We start from the raw sequence: 12,802 nt of genomic DNA, 5'->3' as shown, positions 1-12,802 counted from the left end.
AGATGTTTCAAAAATATGATTATTTTTCTGATAAAAAGATAATAAAAATGTGTTGTCACCTTTGAGTGTTCTGAATTTCAGGATCCCTTTTCTTATCAGTTCCCATTTGTCTGACAATCGGGGCCTCTGTGGTCTCAGAGCAGGTCCAAGGCTCTGCCCTCCCAGGTGGCAGTTACTGCTTATCTCCATTGACAGGTCCACTGCCCAGTGTGTCTTTTTTTTTACAAACACTTGATGACACATTAGAAATAAATTTATTCACCTTCACATTAAATGTTTTGAAGAGTGTATAGTAAAATGGAAACCACATTATACATTAAATTATGAAAAGACATTTAAAAAGTTATTCTCATATGTACATCATACCCCACATGTCAATGATTACATCAGAGTAGAGAGATTATGAATAATTTTATTGTCTTTTTTGTACTTACCATTTCAAATTTTTCTACAATGTACATTTATTGCTTTTGTAATCAGAGTTGGGGTTTTTGTAAAGTTAATGTAAAAGAACTTACATAAGAAAAGGAAATTAACATTTATGTGTTTAAATTGTTGTAGTATCTTCACAAGGATGTCTACTCTCCCTTTTGATGAGCTTGTACATAATAGGGGTTGCTGCTTTTGTTACAAAATGAGAAGCTGTGAAGGAATTTTTACAAAAGTAAATATTTCACTTGATCACAAAGCCCAATGTGAGGCCAGAAAGTACTATAGTTTGGTTGAAACTAAGTTTACCACGAACGTTGTAAATTAAATTGGCCACTAAAGGCTTGTAAAATAGGTTTACTGTGTTTAACCACAGAGTTACTCTGCATAACTCCAAAGTTACTATGTTTGGTGGTACTGGCACCTCTGCTGTATCCCTATTTGTAACTCTCAGTGTGATACTGTTTCAGGATGAAGATGAAAGGCAGAGGAATCACCTGCTGGCTGGTATCCTTTACTGTTATCTGCTTGGTGGTCACAACTAGCAGCAGGGCCTGTCCTCGCTGATGCAGCTGTTACATGCCTACAGAGATACACTGCACATTTCGATACCTGACTTCTATCCCAGATGGCATTCCGCCCAGCGTGCAACGCATCAATTTAGGGTGTGTGTGTCCCTTGTTTTGTCCCTTTGCAAAGGGGGAATGATCACACCTCTGCTTGCCCTCAAAACTCTGAGGCTTAGAAATATTTGCCACCATTATTTTAACAGTATTTCTCTACTGAAATGAGAATCAAAGTTTGTGGGAGCAATTAAAACATTTTAATTGGTAAATTTTTAAGAAAGAAACTTCTTCTACAACTTGAAGATACTTTTAGTGGGTTGTCTAACAACCCACATGTTAGACATGTGACTGTAGAAAAGCACCATTCTGGTTATATTTTACTGGCCTCTGTTCTTGTAGCCTCTGTTCGCAATTAAAGTTAAGATATATCATCAGTGAAAGAAAGAAAGAAAGAAAAACTGTAAGTACCCTCTAGTATGTAAAAGCTGTGTATGAAAATCTGTTAAGGTGAAGAGAATGGCAATATACAAAAAGAGAAGGAAGACACCAAGAGGTATAGAAAGATAAATCAAAATAATAATTACAGGGAGGAAGTGGGGATATGCAGTCACATGGTGGGTATTGAAATTAATGTTATAATACCAAGAGTGTCTGAGTCAGTGAATGAAAATGTAACTTGTATTGTGAATATTAACTAAAATGATATTATTTGGTTATACGTATTGTTGACAGAACAAAGTTGTTGTTCACAGAACAAAAGAATTGTTGCTAGATCAGAAAAACGTTAACTAAGTAATTTTTAAAGACTCTTTGATTTAAGTATAACAGTCATTGATAGTTATAGGAAGGCTTCAGGCCTTTTGTTCATAGGGTCGCTATGAGTCATGCTCAACTCAAACAACAACAACATGGGTCCTAGGCAATTTGACGGTACATAACAACAACAATGAATGCTCAGGATCAGAGTTTGGTTCTCATAGACCAATTTACATTTTCTTCAGCTCAATTTGGTTGATATTAGATGCCATCAAGTCAAATATGACCTCTGAACAACAGATCTGAACCCTGCCCTATCTTGTGTGCCATCCTCACAGTCTCTGACAGCCTATTTCTACAATCAGTGTATGTACCAATCCACCTTACTAAGCCTGATGTTATTCTCCAAAGAATAGCCTCTCCTAGCAACATACCCAAAATGTGTGAGATAAAACTTCACCATCCTTGTCTTCAAGGAGCACTCTGGCTGCACCTTCTCCAAGACATATCTGTTTTTTCTTTTGGAAATCTGTGGGATATTCAGTACTCTTCTCCAACACCATAGCTCAAAGGCAGCAATTCTTCTTTTGTCATCCTTATTCATTGTCCATATCTCAGATGCATTGAAAATATTATTACCTGAATCAGGTGACCTTAGTCCTCAAACTGGCATCATTGCTCCTCAATATTTTGGAGAAGTCCCTGATCTTCAGACTGCTGGTACCAACAGTGTTTATTGTGGATACAAGTAAGACAAAGTAACTGAAAGTTTTAGTCATTCTATATTTGTTATGATAAAATAGATTAAACAAGCTTAAACTTATGCATCTGATGGCCTATTCCACAGAAAGAATATGAATCTAACAGAATATAATCTAACAATAGAATGTGGAAATTGTTGAACACTATCATTAACATCACATACAAGTAGAATCTTGCTTACGGTAATTAAAAACTGGCTGGATCAATGCATCTTCATAGAACTACTAGTTCAAGTGGATTTGAGGAAGCTAAGGGATGAAAGTCATCATTGCCGATGTCAAATGAATCTTAGTTGAAAGTTGAAAATACTAAAATGACGTTTATTTATGTTTATTGACTACGTAGAGATATTCAATTATATGATTCATAATAAATTTGGATTATTTCAAAATGGATGGGAATTTCAGAACTACAACTGTATTCATAAGGAATCCATGCATAAAGCAAGAAGTAGTCAGTCCTTCAAACAGACACATAGGAACTGCCTGGCTTAAAATCAGGAAAGATTTATTTCAAGGCTATGTCCTTGTACCACACAGGTTCAATGAGTATGCTGAGGAAGTAATCTGAGAAGCTGGAATGAAGAAGAATGTGGTTTCAGAATTAGAAGAAGATTCATCACAATCTGAGATATATAGATGACACAACCTTACTTTCTTTTTTTAAAAAAATATTTTAATTGATTTTTATACAATAATACCTTTATAGTATGTTTCATTCATATACACAGTGTTTTAGACAATCTTTAAATTTATATTGTTTCATACAATTATTCCTATATATTCTTTACAATTTTTTATACTAGTTTATGTGTGAAATTTGAACACATTGTTTCTCAAACCAGATCCTTTCCATTTCTCTCATCCCCCCCATTCATCAAATTGTGTTATCCCAAGATTATTCTTCCCCGCCACAAATCCTCACCCCTCTGCTTTCACACCCCCCTCCCTTGGATCCTCATACTCATTCTACAATTATGGTTTTATAAAGTATTTGTCCTTATGGAACTGTTAGTTCACTCAGCATCATACTCTCCAGTCCTTCCCAAGTTAGGTACAACCTTACTTTCTGAAAGTGAAGAGGATGTGAAGGATTTACTGACAAAGATGAAAGATTGTAGCCTTCAGTGTAGGTTACACTATAACATCAAGAAGAAGAAAAAAACCTTCACAACTGGAGCAATGAACGACATCATGATAAATGGAACAAAGATTGACATTTCAAGGATTTATTTGGTTCTGCAATTAACACCCATGGAAACAGCAGTAAGGAAATCAAATGATACATCACAATGGGCAACTCAGCTGCCAAGCAATTTGGCGATTCCTCAGAAAGCTGAATATAGAAATTTCATATGACCCACCTACTCAACTACTTGGAATACACCCCAAGAAAATGAGAACTGAGGCACAAAAGGAGAATTTTATGACAGTGTTCATAGCAACATTATTCACCATCACAAGAACATGGACCCACAATCAAATGGATTGAGAAATTATGGTACATTCACATGATGAAACACTGTGCAGGGCAACAGGAAAATTATTTTGTAAATCACTAGCTAGCTTGGGAGGGCCTGGAAAACACAATACTAAGCGAATAATTGCAATTCCATAAGGACAAATATTGTATAAGACCATTGTAGAAATAGATAACTAGTAAAACATGTATGAGGATGATCTAAGGAGGGGAAAGGGACCATAGAGGTAAGAAGGGAGGGCGTAATGATATGGTCACACAATTTGATGGGTGGAGGAAGGGGTGGTTTAACAAAATCGGAAATATCTTATATGAAAAACAACGTATATGAACTTTGAGAGTAAATTAGTTTAAAATAAAAAGTTTATATTTTGAAAAGTGCTCAAGACTTTTGGAACTACATTAATAGTGAGTTAAAAATAGAAAGAATAAACCTCTTTCTTTAGAAAAAAGAATATGCTGCCAAGGACCTTTTTAAAATGCCAAAGAGCAATAATGTCACTTTAAAGACCAAGATGTCACCACAACAAGATAAAGGTAAATAGTCCAATAGAAAAATGGGCACATAATGTGAACAGACACTTCATCGCAGAAGACATTCAGATGGCTAACAAGCACATGAGGAAATGTTCAAATCCCTAGCTCTAAGGGAGATGCAAATCAAAACAACTATGAGATATCATCTCACCCCAGTCAGAATTGCAAAATTTAACAGAACAGCAAGCAACAAATGCTGGTGAGGTTGTGAAGAAACTGGAATCCTTATTCACTGTTGGTGGGAGTGTAAAATGGTGCAACCACTGTGGAAGGCAGTATGGTACTTTCTCAAAAAGTTGCAAATAGAGATATAATTTGACCCAGAAATTCCACTACTGGGAATATACCCCAACGAGACCATAACTGACACCCAAGCAGAAATACTCACACCCATGTTTATCTCAGCTTTGTTCAGTAGCAAGGAGTTGGAAACAACCTAAGTGCCCATCAACAAACAAATGGATGGAGAAGCTGTGGTATATTCACATAATTAAATACTACACAGCATTAAAAACAAGGAACTCATGCAATATTATTCAAAATGGGTGATCCTGGAGGACATTATGCTGAGTGAAGTATCTCAGTCACAAAAGGACAAATACCACATGTTGCCATTGTTGTAAAACAGGACTGACCTTGGGGTTGGGGAGAGATGGAAAAAGATGAGTTCAATAATGTATACTGCATTGAAACAGATGAGGGGGAAAACTGTTTAAAAGGGACATGTGATTAGTTATTTTTATCATGACATGAGTCTAGAGCAAAGGCTGCATGGTGGAGTGGACCTGGGTGGAGGGTTTGTAAAACAATGAAAGAATTTTTCTTTTACTTTTCCACGAGGGTAGTGTACTAGGGGGGAGGGTTGGGAGGGGATAAAAGTGCAACAATGAATGAATGGAAATCCAAAGTCTGTGTAAATTTTTACTGAAATGAATAATAAATTTAGGTAAAATTTTTTTAAAAAGCCATATGACTTCTGTAGTTAAAAAAAATAATAAAGACCAACGTGTACCTGTCCCACAGTATGCCATTTTCAGTTGCTTTATAGACATGAAAGTTGTAGGAATAAGGGAGAACAAAGAATTTGTGACTTTGAATTGTAGTGCTGGCAAAGAATCTTGAATATGGAGTGCTAAAAGAACAAACAAATATATTTGGAGGAAGTACAACCAGAATGTTCCTTAGAAGCAAGAATGGTGAGACTTCATCCTACAGACTTTGTGCATGTAATTAGGAGAGGCCAGTCTCTGGAGAAGGATATCAGGCTTGGAGAAATAGAGGGTCAGTGAACAAGAGGAGGATCTTCAATTATATGAATTGACAGTGACTACAACAAAGAGCTTATGCACAGTTGAGGTTGTGAGGAGGGTGCAAGCTCTTGCAGGATTTCAGAATATTGATTGCTATGAGTTGGAGCCAACTCCATGACTAAGAAGAAAATTGTGTGCTTATTATATAAGGGCTTTGGGCTGATTACGTGTGTTCATTCATTTAATTCTTGTAGCTCCTTTGGAATAAATTCTTTTATCACTTGAATTTTACACGCGAGAGAACTGAGGTAAAGAAAGGTGTTGATTTTACTATTGCACAATTGCTAAGTTATTAAGTTAGTTACTGCACAGCTACTAAGTGTCCAAATATACAAACTTATCCAATCCATTTGTTTTCAAAGCCTAGGTTTTTACCAAATTAAAATTCAAACTCACTGTCATGAGTTTTGGTTTCCCAGGCTGTAAATCTTAATGAGAAGAGACTGCATATTTATCTCTCATGGAGTTTATTTGAATCATCAGAGACACACAGTTTTTTGGTAAGAAAAAAACACACAGACATGTTACCTTCTACACCACCAGTGCACCTTTAAAAAGAAGAGTATACTTTTAATGATACTGGTGTCTTTGTAGATAAGAAGTTGTGCTGAAAATCCAAATACAATTGGTTTGAATTCACCAGCTGCTCCACATGGGAAAGATGAGCAATTTCCTCCCAAGCAATTTACAGCCTTTGAAAATTCTCTGGAAGATCAGCTATAGGTTAATTCCAACCAGACAACAAAGAGTTGAGTTGAGAGAGTTTATAATGATGAATTCTACCTTGAAGAAGGAGAGAGAAGAAAACCTCAAAGGAATGGATTGAATAAAGGTAATTATAATTTGAAGAATATATATATATTTGAAAATGAGAAAGAATGTGGCACATTCCAAGAATGCAAATGTAGCAAAACTTGCTGACACAGCAAGGTCCACCTTTTGTGGCATCTGATGAAGATGAGTGCTATTTCAAACAAGAAATATTTAACCTAATTATCTCCTTAGAGCACAAAGTAAGAGAGGTCATTGTGTGAAAGTATGTGTGTGTGCATGCACAGTTCAAACACGTTGCCACACACTTTTAAATTGATGACCGTGCTTAGAAACACATTTTTTTCGATGTATTACTGTCATTTGCAGCAACATGTTAAAGGAATTAGCAAGTTACTTTTATGTTTATAATTATGTTTTTATTTCAGGTACAACAGTTTGGTCAGATTGACAGAAACAGATTTTACTGGCCTAAACAAGCTGGAGTTATTAATGCTGCACAGCAATGACATTCACACAATTCCTGATAAAACCTTCTCAGATCTGCAGGGCTTGCAGGTAAGACTGAGTGGGTGGGTGTTAAAATTGATGAGACTGAACCTGTGAGATGTACCTCCAAAGACTGACTATTCCTATGAACTTAAAAACAAATGTCTAAAAAATTAGAAGTAGATGTCAAAGAACTGAATTTTTATTTTATGGGATGGCATATATAAATGTTTTATCTTTATTTAATGCAGTGTAATAGAAATTAGAATAATAGAGAGGATAAAATAATAATACTAAGAGATATTCTTCATATTGCCAGTTAATAAAAAAACCTAAAATTCCAGGTATGATTAAATCTTAAAAATGTAATTTTTGAAAGCAACTTGTCATGTTCACCTGATAATCCATTTTATCTCCTAAAATAAACTAATTTCATTGTAATGGAAGTCTTAGTAATAGCAATAAAACAAGAGAAGGCAATAAGAGGTATCCAAATTGAACAAAGGAGGGTAAAATTATCTCTATATGCAGATGATATGTTAGTATATTTAGAAAACCCTAAAGACTCAGCAAGAAAACTACTGGGCATAGTCAACCAACTCAGCTAAGTGGCAGGATACAAGATCAACATACAAAAATTAATTGGATTTCTCTACAGTGACAAAGAGAATACAGAATCGGAGCTAAAAAAACCCCAATACTCATCGCAATAGTTAACCACAAGGTTAAATACTTGGGAGTAAATCTAACTAGAAACATTAAAGACCTATTCAAAGAAAATTACAAAATACTACTACAAGAAACAAAAAGAGACCTGGAGAAATGGAAGAAAATACCATGCTCATGGACAGGAAGATTCAATATTGTGAAAATGACAATTGTACCAAAGGCAATGTACAAATTCAATGCAATGCCAATACAAATACCAATCCATTCTTCAATGAGATGGAAAAGGCAATTTCCAATTTCATTTGGAATGGAAAGAGATCCCAAATAAGTAAAGCATTTCTGAAAAAGAGAAACAAGGTAGGAGACATCTCACTCCCTAATCTCAAATTTTACTACACTGCCGTGGTGTTCAAAACAGCATGGTACCAGTACAGTGACAGACACATAGATCAATGGAATAGAATTAAGAACCCAGAAATCAGTTCATATGCCCAGAGTCAACTGATTTTTTACAAGGAGATGAAGTCAGTAAAGTGGAAAAATGAAAGCCTCGTGTAGGCAAAATTGGAAAATTGTAGAAAACTCAAGGAAGACCCATATCTCACACCATACACAAAACCCAACTCAAAGCAGATCAAGTACTTAGGAGTAAAATCAAGGACTATAAACTTCATCAGAGAAAACTTGAAAGAACTCTAGAAGCCCTAATCCATAATATGAACAGGCGTCCAAGCATCTTGAAGAACCTACAACCAGGAGAGAATAAAATAGATGAACGGGACGTTCTAAGAATCAAATCCCTGTGCACATCAAAAAACTTCAACAACAAGGTAAACAAGGAAACCCACATACTGGGAAAATATATTTGGTAATAATGCATCATTCATGATCAAGGGTTCTAGGATTCCCATTCTTCTCAGAGTTGGCCACAGTTTATTCTGGTCCACACAGTCAAACACCTTTGCATAGTCAATGAAACACAGCCAAGATCCACCTAACATAATTGGACTGAGGCTTCAGTTGATTGGAAGCAGGAGTGGCATCCACTCCAGAAAGTCTATGAACATTGATAAATGTCGATAGTTATAAAAAGGCTTCAGGTCTTTTGTTCATAGGGTTGCTACGAGTCATGTTCTACTTGAGAGCAATCAACAACAGCAACAATATCCCCAGGACCACGACCCCTTATAAACCTAGTTTGAATTTCTGGCAGTGCTCTGTTGATGTGCATTTTTTTTTTTATAATCTTCAGCGGAATCTTGCTTGCAAGTGATATTAATGATATTATTCGATAATTTTCACACTCAGTTGGATCACCTTTCTTTGGAATGGGAACAAATATAATCTCTTCCAGTCAGTTGGCCAGGTGATTGTCCTCCAGATTTCTTGGCACAACTTGGTGAGCACATCTAGGGCAGCATCTGTTTGCTGAAATATATCAATTGGTGTACCATCAATTCCTGGGGCCCTAGTTTTTTCCCAGTTCTTTCAGAGCAACTTGAACTTCCTCCTTCATCACCATAGGCTCTTGCTCATACATTTTTTCATTAAATTCTTCTGTGTCCACCAATTCCTTTTGGCACAATGACTCTATATACTCTATCTTCTTTTAATACTTCTTGGATCATTTAATATTCTGCTCAAAGCATCCTTAAGTATTACAACTCAAAGCTTGAATTTATTCCTCAGTTCCTTGAGCTTAAGAAATGCTGAGCAAGTTTGGCCCCTTTGATTTTCTGACTCCAGCTCTTTGCACATCTTACTGTAATACTTTACTTTGTCTTCTCATGCTGTCTTTTGAAATCTTCTGTTCAGTTCCTTAATATCTTCATTTCTTCCCTCTGCTTTGGCTTCTCAGTGTTCTAGTGCAATATTTGGAGTCTTTTCTGACATCCATTTTGGTCTTTTCCTTTTTTGTCTTTGTAATGATCTTTTGCACTCTTCCTGGAGGCAGTCGTCAGAACAGAGCAAGGGAACACAGTATGGTTCAAAATTGGGAAGGGTGTACACCAGGGATGTGTCTTGTCTCCATACCTTTTCAATCTATATGCAGAATAGATTATCTGGGAGGCTGGGTTCTATGAGGAGAAATGTGGTATCAGGATTGGAGGAAGACTCATCAACAATCTGTGTTATACAGATGACAGAACCCTGCTTGCTGAAACTGAGGAGGACCTGAAACGCTTCCTGCAGAAGGTAAAGGATTGCAGCCTTCAATATGGATTGAATATCAATATCAAGAAAACAAAGATTCTCGTCACTGGGCCAATTGGAAGCATCATGAAGGATGGTGAAGAGATTGATATTGTTAACAGCTTATTTTGCTTGGCTCCACAATCAACACTTATGGCACCAGCAGCCAGGAAATTAAAAGACGTATTGCGTTGGGAAAATCTACTGTTAAAAACCTATCCAAAGTACTGAAGAGCAATGATGTCAATCTGGAGACTAAAGTGTGCCTGATACATGCCATGGTCTTTGCAACCACTTGCTATGCATCAGAGAGCTGGTCAATGATGAGGGATGATAGAAGGAGAATTGATGCCATTGAGTTGTGGTGTTGGAGAAGAGTTTGGATATACCATAGACTGCTAAGAGAAGGAAAAGTTTCATCCTGGAGAGGGTTAGGCTAGGCTGCTCCTTGGAGGCAAGGATCTGAAGCTTCATCTGACATAATTTGGACATTTTTCAAGGAGAGAAAAGTCCTTGGAGACAGATGTCATGCTTGAGAGGGTGGAGGGATAGCAAAGGAGAAGAAGATCCTCGATAAGATGGATTGTTTCAGTGACTGGGTAGGTGTGTCAGAGACAAAAAGCTTGGTACAGGATAGAGCAGGATTTAGGACTGTTTTAACATAGGGTCGCTAGGAGTCACAGGCAAATAACAACAAAAATCATATATCTGGTAAGAGATTCATATCTTAAATTTATATGCTTCTCCAGCACCTCAAAAGAAAAAGATAAACAACCCAATTGCAAAATGCACACAGGCTATGAATAGACACTTCACCAAAGAAGACATTCAGATGGCATTCATGTGAACAAATGTTCATGAAGAAATGTTCAAAATCCCTAGCTCTAAGAGAGTTGCAAATCAAAACAGCTATGAGATATCATCTCACCCCAGTTAGAATAGCAAAATTTAACAGAACAGCAAGCAACAAATTCTGGCTAGGTTGTGGAGAAACTGGAACCTTTATTCGCTGTTAGTGGGAATGTAAAATGGTGCAGCCATCATAGGTGGTATGTTGCTTTCTCAAAAAATTGGAAATAATAATACCATTTGACCCAATAATTCCACCCTGAGGAATATACCCTAAAGAAACAAGAGCTGCCACACAAACAGATATATGCACTCACATGTTTATTGTTGCATTATTCACAAAAGCAAAGATATAAACATAATCCAAATGCCCATTAACAAATGAATGGGTAGAAAAATGATGACATAGTCACACAATGGAATACTGTATAGCACGGAAAAACAAGGAACTCATAAAATATTGCGCAACATGGGTGATCCTAGAGGACATTATGCTGAGGGAAATATCTCAGTCACAAAAGGACATATCTCATGACACCACTGTTATAAAACAAGGCTGAAATGAAGGTTGAGGGGGAACTAAGAAAAGAGAGGATAAATAATGAACATTGGATTAGAACAGATGAAGGAAAGAGCTATTTAAAAGGAGTATCTGATTAGGCATTATTTGTATGACAGAAGTCCAGAATAAGAGGTGCATAGCAAAGTATACTGGTAGGGTAGGAGGAAATTTTGCAGCAATGAATGTAGTTTTTTGGTGGGTTTTTTTTAAGTGTACTGTGAGGAGTAAGGAGGAAAAATGTGTAAGAATAAATGAATGAAAATCCAATTTCTAGAAATTTTTGTTAAAATCAAAATAAAAAATTAATTTTCTGTACCCAATGAAGATTTCGGTAAAAACTTATGTATTTAAAATTTTATATTTATTTATTATTAAAACTTAATGATGGCAAAGTGTTATGAAGCCTTATAATAACACATGAAATACTATAAGCTTTTATAAGCATTCTCACATATGTATATGAAGAAGTAAAAGGTAAAAGAAATATAGCAATAAGAATAAAAGGAACACAAAATTAAACAGCAAAGCCTTTACATCTGCTATGATTAGGACTTGAAGCTTTCTAGAATCAAACTCAAAGGAGAAAATCAAGCCTACTTCACAGTGTGTCCATTACTCCTCTGCCAGCCTGTTGTACTGTGACTTACATGTGGATGAGCTTCTGGAAGTGACGTCATCAGATAGCCAGGACTACCAGGGCTACTCATGGTAGATCGCTTACAGTGAAGCCTCAGACTACAATAGTTTAGAAAGATGCACTTAGAGATTTACTTCTGAAAAAACTGTCCAGGGCAGTTCTTATAAAGAGTAGTGAAATATTGAATTATAAAGTGCTCGAAGATGAGCCTCTTTAAATCCAGCTGAGGAAGAGGTGCCTCCATAATGTAGAGTTCACCGTATTGATGTTGATGTAATAAAGCTTTATTTTGTTTTCATTTGCTCATGTAATAGGACTCAAAATGAGAATAAATAGCTGCAAACATCCATTAGTCATCAGAGTATGAAATGTTTAATGTATGAGTTAAGAAAAATTGGAAGTTGTCAATGTAAGTTGGAAAACTTGAAAATCAATATCCTAGGCAACAGTGAGCCAAAAGAGGCAAGACTGTTGGCCTTTTTTATTAGAGAGTCTTAAAGTCTACTATAGGAATGAGAATTGAAGAAGATTGGAATCAGAATCATTGTCAAAAAGGATATTTCAAGACTGATCCTAAAGTAAAAAAATGTCAGTGACAGGCACATATGTCTACAGAAGCACCAGCTAATACTAATGTTACTCAAATTTTCACACAAAGCAGCATTGAAAGCACTGGTGGGAGTGTAAAATGGTGCAACCACTGTGGAAAGCATTGTGGCGCTTTCTCAAAAAGTTGCAAATAAAGATACCATTTGACCCAGCAATTCCACTACTGGGAATATACCCTAAAGAG

The 12,802-nt window shown here is 36.2% G+C and overlaps 1 protein-coding gene across 1 annotated transcript in view; it reads left to right on the top strand.

Moving 5' to 3' along the window:
* The first annotated feature begins 900 nt into the window (after positions 1-900).
* The window catches only part of IGSF10 (immunoglobulin superfamily, member 10), a 40,177-nt gene continuing 28,275 nt past the window's right edge, over positions 901-12,802 (top strand). Inside the window, 2 exon segments of the mRNA XM_006900050.1 lie at positions 901-1,094; positions 7,039-7,168. Of these exon segments, the coding sequence (XP_006900112.1) occupies positions 901-1,094; positions 7,039-7,168 (324 nt within the window).

Source organism: Elephantulus edwardii, unplaced genomic scaffold (genome assembly GCF_000299155.1).
Source record: "Elephantulus edwardii isolate Elephantulus edwardi_28Jun2011 unplaced genomic scaffold, EleEdw1.0 scaffold00272, whole genome shotgun sequence".
Classification (NCBI taxonomy): Eukaryota; Metazoa; Chordata; class Mammalia; order Macroscelidea; family Macroscelididae; genus Elephantulus; species Elephantulus edwardii.
This window is presented reverse-complemented; position numbering and strand designations above follow the sequence as displayed.